Source organism: Dermacentor variabilis, chromosome 8, assembly GCF_050947875.1.
Source record: "Dermacentor variabilis isolate Ectoservices chromosome 8, ASM5094787v1, whole genome shotgun sequence".
Classification (NCBI taxonomy): Eukaryota; Metazoa; Arthropoda; class Arachnida; order Ixodida; family Ixodidae; genus Dermacentor; species Dermacentor variabilis.
Genome location: NC_134575.1, coordinates 19,308,350 through 19,327,536, shown reverse-complemented (window position 1 = coordinate 19,327,536; position 19,187 = coordinate 19,308,350). Strand labels below are relative to the sequence as shown.

The window sequence follows — 19,187 nt, the reverse complement described above, 5'->3', positions numbered from 1 at the left end:
AATGTCTATTGCGGACATGTTTACTTTCCTCCTGGTCTCGCTGAACCCAAGGACTTCAAGGAGGCCAGTGATTCGTAAATCGAACGCTGGGCAGACATTCTAAGAAAGTATGTTCCACCATTTTTCTAGCTTTACCGCAGCAAACAGATACTTCTTCTTCCTTCTTGTATCTCGCTTTATAGGTGCGTGTTCTAAGGCATCCCGATCTCGCTTCCAAAAGTAATGAGCTTCACTTTGAGTTATCATAAATTGTTTCTTTCCTGATTTCGTTTTTTTTCCTCTTGTGCAGTTACTCATGGCAGGCTTCTTTCCCATTGCCGCCACCCGTGAGATTATCTAAATCTCTCTGACTTTCCGTTCGACGTTCTTTGTTTCTGTGTTGCTCGCCAAACAGGAGGCATACTTGCTCGTAAGCTTCACAGTTCTTTTCCTCCATTTTGCTCAAGTGCTCCATAAGTGCTCGAGTACTGAAAGCTGACACCTCGAGGCAGCTCTGTGAACTAGGCGCGCATGCGCCCGGCCTTCCAGATGGGGCAGCGCGCGTCCAACCTTGGAAGTGACGGCGGCATGTATGCATGATCGGCAATTCTGGCCTCGCGTGACAAAAATGAATATTGTAACCTATATAGTCTTGACCAGACGGCGCAGTAGGAGGAAGAGCAAGACGATACAGATGCTGTTGAGGAATCTTTCAGCTCACCGCCGGCTGTGAGCGTAGTCTTGCCGAAAGGTCCCGACCTGGCGAGCATCTCGAAGAGCACTACGCCAAACGAGTAGACGTCACCTCGTGGCGTTCCTTCCGGTGGTGCACCCGGGTCACGTAGGAGTTCAGGAGCCCGCCACAGAAGTCCTGCGTTGGTTAAAGAAAAATTATGGCGTTTTATGTGGCAAAACCATGATCTGATTATGAGGCACGCCGTAGTGGGGCACTCCAGAAATTTGGACCAGCCGGAGTTCTTTACTGTGCACCTAAATCTAAGTACACGTGTGTTTTCACCCCCATCGAAATAAGGCCGCCGCGGCCAGGATAGAATCTGTCTGTCTGTCTGTCTGTCTGTCTGTCTGTCTGTCTGTCTGTCTGTCTGTCTGTCTGTCTGTCTGTCTGTCTGTCTGTCTGTCTGTCTGTCTGTCTGTCTGTCTGTCTGTCTGTCTGTCTGTCTGTCTGTCTGTCTGTCTGTCTGTCTGTCTGTCTGTCTGTCTGTCTGTCTGTCTGTCTGTCTGTCTGTCTGTCTGTCTGTCTGTCTGTCTGTCTGTCTGTCTGTCTGTCTGTCTGTCTGTCTGTCTGTCTGTCTGTCTGTCTGTCTGTCTGTCTGTCTGTCTGTCTGTCTGTCTGTCTGTCTGTCTGTCTGTCTGTCTGTCTGTCTGTCTGTCTGTCTGTCTGTCTGTCTGTCTGTCTGTCTGTCTGTCTGTCTGTCTGTCTGTCTGTCTGTCTGTCTGTCTGTCTGTCTGTCTGTCTGTCTGTCTGTCTGTCTGTCTGTCTGTCTGTCTGTCTGTCTGTCTGTCTGTCTGTCTGTCTGTCTGTCTGTCTGTCTGTCTGTCTGTCTGTCTGTCTGTCTGTCTGTCTGTCTGTCTGTCTGTCTGTCTGTCTGTCTGTCTGTCTGTCTGTCTGTCTGTCTGTCTGTCTGTCTGTCTGTCTGTCTGTCTGTCTGTCTGTCTGTCTGTCTGTCTGTCTGTCTGTCTGTCTGTCTGTCTGTCTGTCTGTCTGTCTGTCTGTCTGTCTGTCTGTCTGTCTGTCTGTCTGTCTGTCTGTCTGTCTGTCTGTCTGTCTGTCTGTCTGTCTGTCTGTCTGTCTGTCTGTCTGTCTGTCTGTCTGTCTGTCTGTCTGTCTGTCTGTCTGTCTGTCTGTCTGTCTGTCTGTCTGTCTGTCTGTCTGTCTGTCTGTCTGTCTGTCTGTCTGTCTGTCTGTCTGTCTGTCTGTCTGTCTGTCTGTCTGTCTGTCTGTCTGTCTGTCTGTCTGTCTGTCTGTCTGTCTGTCTGTCTGTCTGTCTGTCTGTCGTCCGTCCGTCCGTCCGTCCGTCCGTCCGTCCGTCCGTCCGTCCGTCCGTCCGTCCGTCCGTCCGTCCGTCCGTCCGTCCGTCCGTCCGTCCGTCTGTCCGTCCGTCCGTCCGTCCGTCCGTCCGTCCGTCCGTCCGTCCGTCTGTCTGTCTGTCTGTCTGTCTGTCTGTCTGTCCGTCTGTCTGTCCGGCCGTCCGTCCGTCCGTCCGTCCGTTTTTAGATCCTTCTTTATATCCTTTATTTCTCTTATGATACACGCGAAAGGAAATGCGAATTAATAAAAAAATCGAATTTAATTAATGGTTCACGTACGAAACACGACGCACCAGCCCAAGATAACTCTAAACGGCGGTCTTGCTGTCCAAACCAAAAGGCAAGAAACCGCGCTTACCAGGAAATTAGGCGGCCACTTCGTCAAAGCGAAGCAGTCGCAACCTAGACAACTAGCGCTCTCAAGTTTACACCGCGTGTGGAAAAGCACCAGAGATGAAGCCATGTTCGGTAGGCGCGAACACTTACGTAATAACAAGGGGGGGGGGGGGGTATAAGTCAGTTCGGAGCCATCGTTCCGACAAAAAAAGGTTACCTTCGTTAAATACTACAGTGATGATCATCTTTTGTTCATTGTACAGCGATGATCGTTGATCGCTGGCCAGGTTTAAGGGATCGTCTGTAAAAGGAACTTTTTTTTTACAGACGATCGTCTGTAAAACTATGGGCTCACTTAAATCCGTCCTGCTCAAAGTAGACGTTGAGCAGGACGTACTTAAGTGAGGCCAGAGCCCGCTGTGGCCACATCGCGGTACACACGACGCTAAGCAAGATCTGCTCCTCAGTGAGGTCATACATTGCGAAGGTAACAGGTACGGTTCGGGTTCAGTGCTCGGCCGAAGCGTCCGCCACACGCAGCGAACGGTACAGAAGGAGAACGCTTCTTCCTGCACTGCAGACTTGCACGTTTCGCCCCTCCCCTTCGCGATTCTCCCGCATTTCCCCGTACAGACAAGTGACACTCAGCTGTGTTCCCTGGACTGTCTTTGGCCGCTGCCGTGGTGACCGTCGTCACCCGCGCTGCGCTTGATCTGGGCCAGTCCAAAGTCGGCCACCTTGAGGACCCAGCGGCTGTCGACGAGGCAGTTGGCCGAGCGCAGGTCGCCGTGGCTGCGCACAGGACTCTCGTGCAGGAACAGCATGCCCTGGACCACCGAGAGGACGAATGGGTGTCGATGAATCTTCTCACATGCGATCGGCGGGTCTACAAATGAGGCCAGATCCCCGCTGTAGCCATACACACAACACACACACCACCAGACAGAATCTGCACCTCAGTCGGCCGGGCCATGTTGCGCTCGCATAGTTCTGTAACACCCTATCGAAAAACTTCAAAGCGGACGTAGCGAAGTTGCGATTGAACTCGAGTTATTGTAGCTGCACGTTGGTGACATCCATGAACCACATTGCGTTATCTGATCGCCGATCTTAACGTTTTAGAAAGTGCACTCGTCTTCGTGAGATCTAGCAGCAATCACGGGTGGAGTGTCTGTACGCCAACGCATCAACGAATGGGGACGTTCTTCGCCACTGTGTTTGTCAGTGGCTAGATTATCGAAGCAGGTCCACCTGATTATCAGAAAGCCACAGTGGTTCACTAATTCCCTTCATGGTCCACACGTTTTCTAGCTTCCCTGAGAATGTAGTCGTAATGTTTACGGTTTTCGCCTTTTTTACCTTCGACGGTAAAGGCACTTGAGCGCGTAGGGGCCAAGGACAACTTCGTGATGTCCGCATAGCAGTTTTTCTATGGGGTCTTACAGACATAACACCGCAATATGGCCCAACTGAGGAGCAGATCCTTCCTGGTGGTACTCGAACTAGATAATTTGCTGATCGGCTTTAAGTCAGATAGGATAGTACACGTGAGATGGACGGGTGTTAATTTTGAGCTCTTACTTAGGTCCGTCTATATATAGCCCAGGAAAAGGTCAGACAACGCTTTCCGTTTGTCTGATCTGATGGTTCACCTCTTCTTTTTCAGCATCGTCACTTGCTGAGGCCGTTCAGGGAAGGCTATTACATCGCTATGACATAGTTAATAGCGCGAAGAAAACAAACAAAAAAGTCTGGGACAGGAGAGAGCTTTAGCGCGCTCTCCTGTCCCACCCTTTCTTTTTCGTTTGTCTTTTTCGTGCCTGTTAACTCTGTCGCAGCAGCTACATCAACACCGAATAGCCCAACTCTCTGCGTTGATTACTGTTACGTCGACGGTCGATGTCCCCGCGCTCACCCGCACGAGGTCGTCGACGAGCGAGGCGACAAACATGTTGTCCAGGCGGATGTCCTCGTTGTCCAGGAGGTCGCGCAGGCTTCCCCGGCTGCAGTAGTCGGTGACGACGCACACGTTGGGAGGCTCCACGCACACGCCCACCAGAGAGCAGAGGTTGTCGTGTCGAAGGTCGCGGAGCTGCTTCGAAGAAGGGCACAGCGAGAGACACGGAGGGTTGCAAAGGACGCGAATGCATTTGCGCGACACACTTCCTACACCCTTGCGCACAGGCCCGGAGAGAGTCACACGTGCACCTTCGCTGCAGCATAGCCTTTGTTATAAGCGCCAGATCTTCGCAGTTTTGTTCATATTGCAGCGTTACTTCGTTAAACGTAACCGACAGAATCGACGAAGGCTAATTAAAACACCAAGATCATAAGTGATGTTTTTTGAAGTTACCGGACAAGGATGTAAGTAAAATGTGCTTGTTTATGAAAGTTTACATATATTAGGGTGTATGCAGTACTCGTAAAACTAATGCTGCTGCGCATAGCCTATTTCAGAAACTGCCACATCCTACATTGAGGGCTCGATTTCAAAAAGCTGTGCAGGTTTGGCTTCCAATAACGATACCTCGATTGCGAAATGGAGGGTGCAGTGCTAAATCCCCACGACGCGACAAATCTTTGTTTGTTTTTAGATTGACGACCAGCGCTTGCGGTGTCATTGTACTCCTTTTGTTGTTCGCTTCAATTTTTTGCGCTGGCAACCTCGCAAACACCTCACCACGTTGAGCTGCCTCTTGAGCGTGCGCGTGAGCAGCAGCGACCTCGTGCGGATCCGCTTGATGGCACACAGGCGACCCCGGTAGACGCCCACCGGAGCGTAGAGCTGCGAGTAGCGGAACTCGGGTTGTGACGACAGCGATATCTGCGATGACGTCGGCCCCGGCACGAGGCCGTCGCATCCGCCGCCGTCGCCGTTGTCGGAGAGACCGCTGGCGCCGTGGCTCTGCGAGTGACGTGCGAGGCACGTGGGGGACACGTGACGCTATGCATGTGACATCCGGCGAATGCGGGCTTCGGCGCGAGGAGCAGCGCGGTCCCTCGAAGTTTGAGCGAGACAGATGTATGACGAGGGTGGTTGCAAGCCTGTCCTGGTTACCCTAGATAATTTGCATCACCGCGACACTATGGCGTTGAGTGCCGGAAGCCATCTGCGCGAAAGAAGTCCGGGAGTTCAACGAGTGGAGAGGGGGATAGGAAAGTTATAAAGTGAGAGGACGTTGGGGGAACAGTTCAGATTATTATTAGTAGTAGCAGTATTTATTTTGGCAGAACAAGTTATGCACAAATACAAATACATGAATGCATACGCATATACAGATATACGTACATTGTGCATAGTCTGCATTGCACACACGTGAGCAAAAGTATACGGAGCAGGCATTGCGAGATAAAGCCGATTTTGTCATCTGCCTGTGAATACAACTTGAAATTGAGAACTGCAGTCCAAACTTGGCGTAGCGAACTTACCAGTGTAATCGTCAGTTTCACTTTATGCATGTTAACTACAACGAAATTTAGTTTTCTTTTTTTCGCCGACCCTGTGGTCCATATACTTTTGCTCACGGGCGCACATCTGCATATACCTGACGTAGCCTCGCATCCTATCTCATTACAATATTAGCAAGAATGCGTCGAAATCATTGCCATTTAGTTTCGTAAAAATGGTGTACAATGCCATCTAACTTCTCGGTGCAGCGGCAGACGCGCGGCTTCAGCGGCCCTTTCGTGCATCCCGGCTAAAAGGCTTTGATCGCGCCGGACGCGGTCCATCGTCTCGGCCGCGCACTAGCTCTGCATTCGGCGTTTCGATTAACAAACGGCCCCGCACCATCTCGGAACGTACCGCGCACGATACCGTCTTGGGGGCCTGCTGCTGCCCTGTGGGGCCTCCTCGCATGTGTATCTCGTGGAAGTCCAGCTTCCAGAGCAGCCTGTCCAGCGCCTGCTCGTACGCCCAGTACCTGAAGACAGGCAAAAAGAAAGAAGGAAGGAAGGAAGACAGGAAGGCGAAAAAAAAAAATGGCCGACGTGTTCTTTCTTTCCGTTGTGTGGGGACGCAGCCGTTCTAACTTTGCCAATGAGTGCCCTGTCAATGAACATTGATAGCCGAAGATAAATGAGAGATCTCACGGCTTATCTCGCTGCGCTATACAGGGTGTTTCAGCGAACACTTTCAAATGTTTTTGAATGTTGCGCCTGTGGCAGCTAGCTCAATTCTAGTTTATGGGCCGGTCTACTCGAAGCGGCGGACACTACTCGCAAAAAAAAAAAAAATTGACATGCAAAATTGGCTAATTAACACGAATTCACTAATTAACTTTCTAGATAATTATCTTATGACCCATATTGCGATATACGCATTCTAGCAGTGGACTTCGCAAGGAACGAATTCTCAGGACGACGCCAGCTTCGACATATAAATTCACGAAATTTTCGTAGAAATGCATCGGCGTTCCAGTTACTTGTGTACTTTAGTGCAGCAAACGACATTTTGTTAACAAATTAACTAGAACGCCAATGCATTGCTTCCGCATAGTTCGGGAATTCATATCTCGAAACTGGTATCACAAAAACTCTGACCAAGCGGATCCGTCTTGCGAACTCCACGGTTAGACCTTTTAAATTGCAATATGGATCATACTGTAATTAGTTACAATCATAATAAGTGAATTTTTATTAATTCGTCGGTTTTGCGTCTCAATTTTCTGTGAAAGTATTGTCCGGCGCTTCGAGTAGACCAGCTCACGCACTAGAATTGTGATATCTGCCACAAGCAACTGTTAAAGATTTTTGATAGTGTTCGCTGAAACACCCTGTCTAATACGGATGCACATGTATGTGGACTAAGCCGAGAGAAAGTCGTCGGGGGACAGGTGATATTCTGGAATTCAGTTCTTTTTCACACGTTTCAATGTTTCGCAATACATGCGCACGCGCACATCTGGGTCATAAGGCGACGTGCGGTCCGAGATTGCGAATTTTCTTGACGGAATCACACGGGTGTGTGAGTACTTGCGAAGTCAGCCTAAGAGCTCACAAGACCTTTTCTTCTTCTGGTAGATCCCCCCCCCCCCCCCGGCCGATAAATCGTTGGCCCAGAAGACACGTCTGCCACCATGACCACAGGTGACGCTATAGGCTAACACTTCTAGGGGTAGGTTATAAATACGAGCGCACAAGCGCCAAAATCGCTGGACGAAGAGCCAGCCGCCGCCGCAGCTCATGTGGCAAGGCACAATTAAGGCGCCTCATGCGGAGCTCGCGGGTTCGAATCCCGCTTGCGGCACGTTGTCTCTGCTTCCCATTACACCTTTCTCTACTAATAATAGGAAGTCTATATCGTAAATTTAACCCTCACACAAGAAATTGCAGTTAAACCTTCTTTTTTAAATAGTTGGCGTTTTTCCTGGTTTCACTGTCATCATCACCATCATGAGCCTACATTTATGTCCATAGGACGAAGGCTTCTCCCAAATATCTCCAATTATCACTATTTCGCACAAGCTGATTCCAACCTTGTGCCTACAGATTTCCTAATTTCATAACCCCACCTAATTTTCTGCCGTCTTCGACTGCGCTTCCTTCCCATTGACACCCATTCTGTAACTCTAACGGGCCACCGGTTGTCTACCCTACTCGTTACATGGCCTGCCCAGCTCCCATTTCGTTCTTTTAATTTGAACGAACTAGCATATCGGCTATCACTGTTTGCTTTCTGACCCACACCGCTCTCTTTGCGTTTTTTAACGTTACGCCTAACTTCATTGCGCTGTAAGTTATAAAACTGGCATCTAGTGGTAGTTGCAGCAACTTCAAAGGTTGCCGCCTTTCGATTAGTTGTGCAAGGGCATGACTAGTCAGGTATAATTGGAACAAGGTTCTGACTGCGGGACCGAAATGAGGAACACTCACCTGTAGGCTGCGAAGGCGACTATTGTTAGAAGGACAAGCACGCCGCAGGAGATGCTGCCAAGAATCTTCCACACTTTCGTGTCCACGTGTAAAAAAGAGAGAAGGAGGTGCAGCTGAAACCGACTTAGGTACCTCCCCCCCGCAAAAAAGAAGAGGAAACGAAAAAACAAAAGAAAAGACAGAAAAACCGTGTTTGTTGCAAAACAAAGATTACGAACAACGTAACCATATGTTACAGCGGGCGAAAATCCCGTTAACAAGCACAATTACACGAAAGTTACCGATAGTTGGTACACTGCTGCCTTTCTGAACGTACAGATACACTTCTCTCCGCTGAAGCCACATGGAGGTTCGTCCCTTGGAGGTGCTCCCTTGATCCATTCAATTGTGTCGAAGAGCTTCAAGACCTTCGACGAAGAAGAAAATAAGAAATAAAATAAAATACGATTTCGGATAAGACCAAACTGCGAACACACGTCGGGGAAAAGAAGTGACCCGTCCGTTATTTCAGCTCAAGGAGTCTGTGGGTTGGAATAAACGCCCATGTTGAATGAAGGTGAAACGAAGGAGCCAGTAAAAGTAGTTGTTCTGGTTTGGCTTCCCTCTATACTGACGGTGAACACCATTTATGGCAGATTCGGCAATAGTCGGATGGAACTGGAACAAGAGAGATTAACTTATGACTAGAAAACAACGAAAATAATTGAGGACGATTAAAGGAGCGGAAAAATTATGCAATGTACTATGAACTTAGCAAGAAAATCGCCTCGAAAAAAAAAGAAGAAATTTCTCAACAGCTGAGAGAAAACAAGAAATGTCACAGTTATGTCCGAAAGGCGTAGCTTTGATAGCGCTAACAAATTACAGTAAAACTTTGTTAACTCGCACTATGATATCTCTAAATTACGGTCAAGTCGAAAATTTTTTCCAGCCATGGTTTCACAACCCATGTGTTTTTCACCTGTTATCTCGAAAAGTTGGCCGCTCTAGGCACTTTGCATGTATGTATTTTCGGGCTGCTTTCACGCTCGGAAAAACACTTTTATGTAGCACGTATTGAGCAACGGAAAGCTGTATCGGGAGTTCATGTCGCTCTTCAATTCTCTCATTGACACTTTTCATCTAATTATAATATCTGAGAAGTTAATCAATTATGACTAATTATCTAATCAGACGGAACGAAAAGAAATAATCTGAGTCTCTCCAAGCGACGGCAAACAACATTATACCTCGGTTCTGTCCAGTTACGCGGCATTCGCATATGTTTAAACTCTGGCTAAAGTTAGCCGGGACACCCTGTATATGAGACTGGTGTCTTCTGTTTCTTTGATTTAGTGTTCTTTGATGTCCATACATTTTACCCTTCGTTCAAAATGGGCGCTTATTTAAACATGCAAACAATGAACCAATCAGCGCGATAACACGCTCTCTTTCTTTTCTTTTTTTTTTTTTTTGAACTCGGCGAGCTTCTCTTACCGGCAGGGCCGATCCATTGCCGGAGAGTTCGAAGACTCCCACGGGAAAGAGGCCGAACGCGCCTCCCATGTGGCCGCCCGATTTCTTGCGCGCAATCAGAGTGTAGTTGCCCTCGGCATCACCGTTGTCGTCCATCCGCACCATGTATCCCATGGCGCCTGTAAAATATTACAGGCAGCCCACAGGGATCGATTATCGATTCTATCTGTTACAGTTCGTTAGGAAAGAAAAAAAAGCGGCACCTATGAAACCGTGTTAATTTTATTTCATTTCATTGCGCTATTGATGAAATTATAGGCCGCCTGACGATAGCCTGGGGTGTGTTTCTGGGACAGCTGCATGCGCGCTGAGGATACTGGATAGCTTTACATTAGGTGCCGCAAGCGGCTTGCGTACGCAAGGACTAGGGGCCACGGTATTGCGCATGCGCAGTACCGTGGCCCCTAGTTCTTGCGTACGCAAGCGGTTTGCGTCCCCTAATCTAAATCTTTCCAATAACACTCCCACGGTACTCTTTCGTTAGGAGTCGCAGACACTGCCGCCTACAGAAGGGTCGCAAATGGATTCCGCGAAAGCGTGTGCTTCACTCACTGTGGTAGGACCGTCCCCGCATGTGCTCGAACAGGTGCTTGCCGTTTCGGAAGTCGCCCCCATGCTCGACGCAGGCGTTGACGGCCCTCGCGTACACCATGACGGCGTCGTACAGGTAGGCGCCCTCCGACGGAATCTGCGCCGCATCGACATCGGGTCTCTGGTAGTGCCGAAGTGCATACACAGAGAGCGACGCACTTCTTCCAAAGCTTTTTTTTTAATATACGCGACAACGCAAGATTCCCGGAGAGAAATCGTGACTGTGCTGGTTGCGACTGCGCCGCGGTATGTCTCACGTTGTGGGAGGTCGTCATAAAGCTACACGAGGAATTGGTGGTAGGGTGTATTCCACGTCCAATCCTCATTCTTATCTACTCGTGGAAGAGCTGCAGCAGCCCCACCTCGACAACTCTACGTGACACTGCTGCCATCTCCGATTGATATCCACACAAAACACTCTCATATATCTTACCATCTTACCATGATATCTTACCAGCCTGAGACCTAGGCTGGCTTCGACAGTGACGACTCGAGCTGAGAGTAATTAGCAAAGGTGTTTCTGTCTCAATGAAAGAAAAGATTCAGCCATGTATACCTTTATGGCGGGAACACAGCTAGCCCAAGGGCTGCATTCATCATCTGGCTCTACTAATAGCCTAAAAGCGGATCGAGGTAATGTTTTTCCTGTTTAATTGGGGGGAATTTGCCACAAGGATTATCTAGTAAACAAATGAACAAGAAGATCAGCGTAATCTGCCGACCTATATATCTGAATCCATTTTTTTCTTTAAGTTACGCGAGAACAGTACTGGAGACGTTCAGAGTGGGGAAACAAGGCAGTAATTAAGACACTTGCTCAAGAGGGAACAGAACGATAGAGCCGTTTTTGCATCCCTATCTGAATTTTTGCGCCGTTTTTCCGCCATTAATATACATATCACCTCGGCCAGCTTTCAGTTTTGTTAGAGACAGATGATGAATGCATACAGCCCTTCGTTAAGCCGTGTTCCCGCTATAAAGGTATACATGGCTGAAACGAAAAAAAAAGAAGGAACCAGTGCGAGAAAGAACGGGGAAAAAAGAGCTTAGTAAAGGACAAGGCAAATGCTACGCGGTCTTTTTCTCCGCCCCATTGTCCGCGTTAATTTTTCCGCGCTGAGTTTTCTCAATTCCAGTAGCGAATGCGTATACAGACTCGATCAACTTTCCGAGCTCTTGAAAGGTACAACACAACACATCTCGCAGCTTATCGGAAGTTGTGGATTTAGAAGGGCCGACCTTCTTCCTGCCTCCGATGGTGTCGGCGGCGTTGACGATGTTGAATGGCGGCCTCTGCATGTACTCGTTGACGGCCACTGAAAACTCCTCGAATCCCGAGGCCGGAGAACCCACGATGCCGAGGTAGGAGCGGTAGGCGCGCACCACGGAAGGGTCCGGTTCCTCTCGGAATAGACCTACCGCGAAGAAGAGGAACGTTGTCCCCGTTACTGTACCTTCGAGGACCGGGAGGCCACCTAAACACGAGATGAACTGGGAAAAGGACACAGTGCAAAAAAGACAAGGACACGAGAGAGCGACATCCACACAGCGCTGTGTGCGTGTCATTCTCTCACGTGCTTCTTTTTTGCGCTGTCCTTTTGCCAATGAATCACCAACAAGCCCAAGCTTGTTGCTGGAGCCCAAGCTTGATGGATGGATGGATGGATGGATGGATGGATGGATGGATGGATGGATGGATGGATGGATGGATGGATGGAAGGATGGATGGATGGATGGATGGATGGATGGACGGATGGATGGATGGATGGATGGATGGATGGATGGATGGATGGATGGATGGATGGATGGATGGATGGATGGATAAACGTTTATTGAATTCAAGAAATATTATGAGGGGGAAGTAAAACTCTTGCTTGGGCTAGTTGGTTCATGCTTGAATGAGTAAAGGCAAGGTGCAAAAGACCAGGACTGAAGAAGGGCACAAACGACAGGACCGGTGCCACTTCTTTAGCCCTGGTCTTTTGCGCCTTGCCTTTACTCATTCAAACAATGAGGGGGAAAATGTCAAGGGTAGGTTCCCCATTCCAGGACTCCAGTGACCACTGCTGTTGGCACTGCTTGGTCTAGAGAGTACTTTGGGTCTCCAGGTCAGCTCGGGCGAGGACGGTCTCTCAAGGCTCCCCCAACATCGTGAGTATCAGGGGTGATTGTGTCTCCGATGGCTTGCTATAGCATTCCCATGTTACGTGCTCCAGCGTCGCTCTAGACTCGCACCACAGACATTGTAGATTCATTCAGATTTGTGAGATGCAACCTACCCAAATCTGGGTATGTATTCACCTGCGGTTGTCTAATGCTACGTGTATCTTCCACTTTGTGCGGGGGGCAAACCACTGTCTTGTCTTACGTTGATGTCTTGTCTGACATGCTCATTATTATTCTTTTAAGCCATTCTGTTTTGCAGCGCCCTTAAAGCAGTGCCTTCGTAGATTCTGATAAACTGATAAGCCACTATTGTTAAATATTCTTTTCAGTTTAGGCTCTTTTGCGCCCTTCGATTGTCAGTGACTTGATCCGGGCGTTCGTTATTGCCAATATCGGTCCTACGCTAGAACGGGTGATAAGAAATGAACAATAATGAAAAAAAGAATCATTACATAATGGGGTTCTGGGCAAATAAAAAGAACAGACTCACAGTTTTCCTACGCGCGATAAAAACTGACCAGTAAGGTAACGAGTGGGCCCTTCGACGTCGTACTGCTGGACGTCGACGCCGACGACGAAGTACTCTCCGCCTTGCAGCAGTCCGCGGGCTTCCAGGCTCGCCATGAGGCCGATGTGCTCGAAGTACTGGCCCAGCACGATGAACACTGCACGTACCGGCCATCCCACGCGCTGCACAACTGAAGAATGCATTTTTTTCCTTGTTTGCAAACCGAATGCCGCTCTAAAGTCACCATGGCCGCTTCGGCAACCTGCCTATACTTTACACGTGCTGTGGTTAAGCGACGTCCACCGAGCTCGAACGCACCGCGGCTTATAGACAGTTTTCACGTGACGTCCCTGACGCAGCTCTCACCGTGCTAGTACCCAAACATGGCCGCCACGACGACGTCAGGGCACCGTAGCACCACGAGCGCACTGTTTTGCTTTTTGACGACGACTGTTCTTCCACCGGTTTATCACTGTTATCGCTTTGTCGTTCGATGCAAGACGCGTCTGTCGTGCTCTCGTCCTGTCCCGTTGCTTGCTTAACGCCGCTCCTCGACGTGCTAGTACTCATAAATGGCGGCCGCGATGACGTCTGTGCAAACTATTCGTACCATGTCGCAGGGGTTGCCAAACTTTCTGGCCTCGTAGAACCCCACCTGCACCTTCCCAAAGTACGATGACCCCCCACCTCCCCTTCACTTGTTTTTCCAACCGTTGTGCTTGCACGGTCTCGCGATGATTGTTTGCGATGACTGAATTCAACGGGTTAAAAATGATAACAAAAGAAGTGCACAAACAATCGAATCATTTAAGCAGTATAAGCACTATATGATTCGCCTTGAACGCCGTGACCATGATGACGTTTCTTGCGAAGACTACCGAGGTGAGGATGCGGTGGTTTTAATTGCGAAATTTCAGCTCTGATGTCAATACCTACCGAAAGGGGGATGGGGTAGGATTCGATGGTTTTTGGCCGCTCGCGGAAGCTTAAGATGTCGTTCGCGGAACCGAGTTGGGGAACCCCTGCCATATAGCAAACGCCGCGCTAAGCTGACAGAAGTCGTAAACCGTATCCGTAACAATGGAGCGCTGCACTGTAAGCAAAAGCTTACACAATTTAGGGTTTTCTCTCGTCTACGAACGCTAGTCGTCATCTATTATGCGGACTTTCTTTATTCTTTTTCTTTTTTGCATTAGCGCTGCGCACTCGGTGCTTTCAGGTCCCAAATGGCATGCGCATTATCAGCATGACACAGCATTCTCGACAGGAAAGTATAGCAAGTGCAAAGTTAGAAAACAAAGCGCAAGCAAGACGGATGATGGTTATTGTTTGAGGACAAAAGATATGCACTTAAGGGTACAAACTTTTTTTTAGAGCGGAACGTTAAAGCAAAGTGTACTAATATCTAAAAGAATCGCGCTGTGAGGCGCATGGACAAGACCTATCCGCAAGAGTAGGTCTTGTGACTAAATGCAGCGACTAGCACTTGCTACCATAGGCCTCGCGAAACATTGCCTCAAGACCTCTGAGACTATGCTCCGTAGAGTGACCGTTCTATGCCATCCATGCGCGTCATGTGTGCCAGTTGAGCATTCACGTGACGTCACGTACGCCATTTTGCAGTTATATTCGCCCTGCTCGCGATAGGCGAATCAGATCACATAACGCGCAGCTTTTCACTGCGCTGGCTGTACAACATTTGCGACCTAGATGACGTCATGTGCATGACACCTAACTCTATTTTCACTGTCCAGCTTGCCACCATCTCACCACGTGATGAGCTAAATAATGCATCACAGTCCGGACGTGCCCATCTTCGATATGTAACTCTCTGTTCGTTGTACAATACATGTAGGAGACGCCCATATATCACATTGCACGTTTCGGGATTTTTGGAGGCTGGTGTACTGAAACTAATACTATAGTCTTAGTCCGCGGACATTGTTTCAGCACACATTAGGTTTATTAGCGTAATTACGGTATGTGTTCTAAAGTAAATAATTATTTTAAAGTCGTTTGGTAATTCTTGTCAATTAACAAAGGGAACATTACTATTTCTGAATAATTTATACAAGACTATTCAAACAAATAAACTGCATGCATTAAAATTGCACTATACATTACAAAGAAGTTAAAAAAAGACTTGGTGCAACTGAAACGAGAAAAACACCCTGTGCACAATACCGCACAGTTCAGGACATGTCCGCCGCGCATACAGTGATGGCTGTGGGGCCCACCTCTCGCCTTTGGCGCAGCGTCCTTGAGCATCGTCTCGAACGGACTCGGTCCGTAGCCGTAGTGGTAGGTCTCGTTCCACGAGCTCACGTGACGCAGCCGGACGCCGTGCGACGTCAGCGTCGACATGACGCCGTCGGCCACGTGACCCAGCCGCGAGGCGTAGAACAGCGCCACCTGTCGCCAACCGAAGTGGGCAAGCAGCGCGGACACCGACTTGGAGATGTGCGTCTCGGGCGGACGCGTGCGAGCGAAAGTCGGGAAGCGCTGCTTGTCCGAGGTCTCGCGGCCCAGGCAAAACTGCGATGTACAGTCTTTGTCAAAAGAAACGAAGCCAATTAAAGCATGAGCACTGACGAGCCCCAGGGTCCTATGCTCTAACGATCCGTTTAATTAATTCTCCTATTCTTTCGATCTTCATCGCCCCAAGCAAAACTACGATGTACAGTCTTTGTCAAAAGAAACGAAGCCAATTAAAGCATGAGCACTGACGATCCCCGGGGTCCTATACTCTAACGATTGGTTTAATTTTCTTATTATTTCAATCTTCATCGCCCCAAGCAAAACTGCGATGTAAGTCTTTGTCAAAATAAACGAAGCCAAATGAAGCATGAGAACTGACGATCCCTGGGGTCCTATTCTAACGATCCTCTATTTCCTATTCTTTCCGTCCTTCGTCGTGGGCTCGGACGTAGCTAGCACGCCACCGCGCCGTAGTTAACGATGGGACAAGCTAAAGCCCCTCCATCAGCTTAACTCCCGGCGACGGTAGCAGTGTGGAGGGGGCTTTAGGATAGGCCACTCGCACTTGCGCGTAATCACGAAACTAGAATGGAAAATGAGGTGGAACGTTACAAAGTACTGAGCCCTGGATGATTTGTGTCGCGCTTCCGAGGAACTCCATGGTGCCTTGAGGGCGACGAGCTCGCATCCCTGTCTCCATCTTTGGGGTAGCACGGATGCAACAGGAGGCTGGTCGACGTTGCGTATTGTCAAATTGCGATCATGCGCGCAGCGGCCTTGTTTAGTTTTCACAAATGCTGTACATACGTTTATAGCCACCGTACGACGCGCACACAGGTACCGCGTCAATAACCTTCCTTTGAAAGTTGAGCGAAGATTCCTACACTATAAAAGAACAAAAGGGACTTGTTGGCAGTACATTTCGCAGGAGTTAGCTGTATCGTATCCAACTCCCGTTTCGAGAGCTCTCGCAACACGCAACAAGTGGAGTATATGCTCATTATGACTGCGCCAAAGCGAAAGTATTACAGTTTACGGAATGCCACACCAGCAGAGACAGCAGCAGCAACGCTGATGTCGGCGCGTCTTGTGACGCCTTTGACCTCAACGCATTAGGGAAAGCATTCAATGTGCGTCGTCCTTATTGTTCGCAGAGAGAAGAAAAATATCGCAGTTTTACGAGAAGCATCGATTGCGACAGCAAATTAATAGACAGTTATAAGAAGTAAGGATAGTAGTTTTATGGGCCGTACAAACTCGTAAATATTCGCTTACTAACTAAATTAAGAACCATGGTGTCACACGCGCACAGACAAACGTGAACACGTCTTACTCGATGGCAGCGGACACTCCCTTTCAAAACGCTGGCATGAGGAAAAGTGGCAGCAGCAGCGAGCGAATTGCCCTTCGTGCTGCCTCTCGCTTCAACGCGAACTAAGTGGCGCGAACATCGCGCACACGAAGCCATCAGAGGTCGTTGCGCCTAGACTCTGTGCCCATCGCAGATCGCTTTTGAGATAGGGCCCGAGCGGCCGCGCTAGGCCGTGCCATACGCAGCCGCCGCCAAAGCAGAACCCCCTCTCCCCCCTGACCCTCTCCTGCTGCCTTGCGCGCGATGGAAGACGGCGCACATGGTCCCAGCCTTCCTCCATTGTACGCACGAGATCGAGTCACCATATTTCTCGGCTCGCCCTTGCACGCTTTCCCTCGCCCCACACCCTACGGCTCGCGGCCGCGATGTTATCGCACGTGGACTTTGCACGGAATATCACGGAGACGCCGACGGCGGAAATGCGCCCGGAGAGTCGATATATTTTCTATCGCCACAAAGCAAATCCAATAAACGCTAGTTATTCTTGCAGCCTACGCATTTGCGCCAGCAGATAAATGGAACGCGGTACTTGCAACTGCACTACTAAACATATAGCCTCCGATACCAGGCTTAGAGGCTGTTTTCTGTGCTGTAGTTCACGCCAGCGCCTAACGATGGCGTCACCAGCATTGCTGCTCTCGTCCGCGTCCCCGATGGCACGGGTATTCCGTAAACAGCAGTACCGTTCACGAACAGTCAAAGACACTCGATGAAGGGATCTGCGGTCTGCGCAGCTATAGAGCACGCACGTAGGACACCATGGGCAGGTTGAGGGCGGCGGCGAGGTAGGCCTCGTGGATGCAGGTCTCCTGGGGCCCGATGAAAGCCGAAACGTTCTGGCGCCAGAGGCGCGCCGTCTGCAGCACGCTGTGCCGCTCTCGGCCAAAGGTCTCGGCGACGAGCACGCCCAGGCGGAGGCCGCCCGACAGCGGAGCCCGCAGGTTGACCTGCATTTACACCGCGAGTGGCGCTATAGATTATAGACCATTCACAGAGATTTAGCATTGCGAGTATATGCGCATAATATTTTGCGAAGTACGAAAACATATGGGATGGTGGCAGCGGTGATGATGATGGCTTAACCACGACGTGTTGAGAATGCGTATTTTTTACATGAGTGTCCTCGCTGAACAACAAAAAAAGTAATAAACTACCTCCATGATTTACCTCCGAGACGTCAAACTCTTCTGCTTGTCTATATGGCAGATGGTCCGGGAAACTTCAGCTGCGGCTTCGGAACTTTTGACAGACTGAGCCCTCTGGTTCAGTGCTGTTCAGACACTGTTCACTCCCTGTTAGGTATATGTCTGCTGTAGCGCCGCCCGCATCGCTATAGTACACAAGTGCACAGAGTTTGTTCCTCGTGCTCTCCAACTCTGGAGAACTATTAGGATTGCGTAGCGCATCAAAGGTATGAATTGCGCTCAGGGTGAGTTTTCGATCCCTGCGTATATGGTGTCGTAAATATCAGTGAAAGACAAATATCCTGCTCGATTATGCACTTTATTGAACTGTTCTAACAGTTGCAAAAGCCGCCAAACGTTCTAAGTGTCATGTTAAGGCACACCCTTTTACAAAGGTTCCCTGTTCGATAGGTTCCCGTTATCGCTAAGAATATGTCTGACATCGGGATCAACTGGCATTTGCTCTTACGGTGAGCAGTTCTAGCTTGAGAATGTTTTTATCTGTGTGTGTGTGCGTGTGTGTGAACATGTCTTGAACATCCACGCAGCAGTGTCACGCTGTCTATACTAGAATGAGGCGTGGCATAGTTCATGCACAAACACACAGATACATCGTGCGACGGAGCCAAAACACTATATAAAAGCAAGCGAGGTTATGCATGCGAGCGTTCTTACAAGTCAGGTGCATGAACTCAAGAGTGGGAAGGCGAGGTGTTCAGTGTCACGTTACCTTATCGACTGCCAATGTGAGAGCACCAGAAATAGCCAGTCCTGGACGTCGGTAGCTCCGGTCACCGGGAAGCCGCTGGGATCCCGTCAGGTAGCCGAGGATGAGCGTTTCGTTCGTTCTCGTGTACGCAGATCGCCGAGATAGAAAGACAAGAAGAACAGCGATAGCTCTCTCGAACATCTTTGGCCGATCGCTCAGTTCTGCTCGAACACGACAGGACAGACCGACGCTACAACTTCCCTTTACATTGCTTCCTCGATGTATCCTCGATTTAAGTCTAGAAGTTTCACGCTGAAAAAGAAGCAGTGCTGCTCGCCGAATGCTTCTATAAGAGCTCAACAATAACTGCAGCTTGAAGGTATTTTTTTTTCAAGGGGCCGACCGGTCAAGCCTATTGTACGAAGC

General features: G+C 49.3%; 2 protein-coding genes across 2 annotated transcripts in view; one reads left to right on the top strand and one right to left on the bottom strand.

The window, feature by feature from the left end:
• The window catches only part of LOC142589761 (uncharacterized), a 44,851-nt gene that overhangs the window by 15,767 nt on the left and 9,897 nt on the right, over positions 1-19,187 (top strand). The window lies entirely within an intron of this gene.
• LOC142591311 (guanylate cyclase 32E) overlaps positions 1-19,187 on the bottom strand; it is a 29,659-nt gene that overhangs the window by 10,468 nt on the left and 4 nt on the right. The window contains exons 1-14 of the mRNA XM_075703637.1: positions 18,783-19,187; positions 17,618-17,815; positions 15,256-15,553; positions 13,029-13,175; positions 11,584-11,759; positions 10,306-10,441; positions 9,715-9,872; positions 8,555-8,645; positions 8,239-8,311; positions 6,170-6,287; positions 5,045-5,269; positions 4,280-4,456; positions 3,014-3,191; positions 701-850 (exon numbers count right to left, since the gene is read on the bottom strand). The exon at positions 18,783-19,187 is cut by the window's right edge and continues 4 nt beyond it. Of these exons, the coding sequence (XP_075559752.1) occupies positions 701-850; positions 3,014-3,191; positions 4,280-4,456; positions 5,045-5,269; positions 6,170-6,287; positions 8,239-8,311; positions 8,555-8,645; positions 9,715-9,872; positions 10,306-10,441; positions 11,584-11,759; positions 13,029-13,175; positions 15,256-15,553; positions 17,618-17,815; positions 18,783-18,962 (2,305 nt within the window). The 5' untranslated portion in view covers positions 18,963-19,187. The remainder of the gene's footprint in view (positions 1-700; positions 851-3,013; positions 3,192-4,279; positions 4,457-5,044; positions 5,270-6,169; positions 6,288-8,238; positions 8,312-8,554; positions 8,646-9,714; positions 9,873-10,305; positions 10,442-11,583; positions 11,760-13,028; positions 13,176-15,255; positions 15,554-17,617; positions 17,816-18,782) is intronic.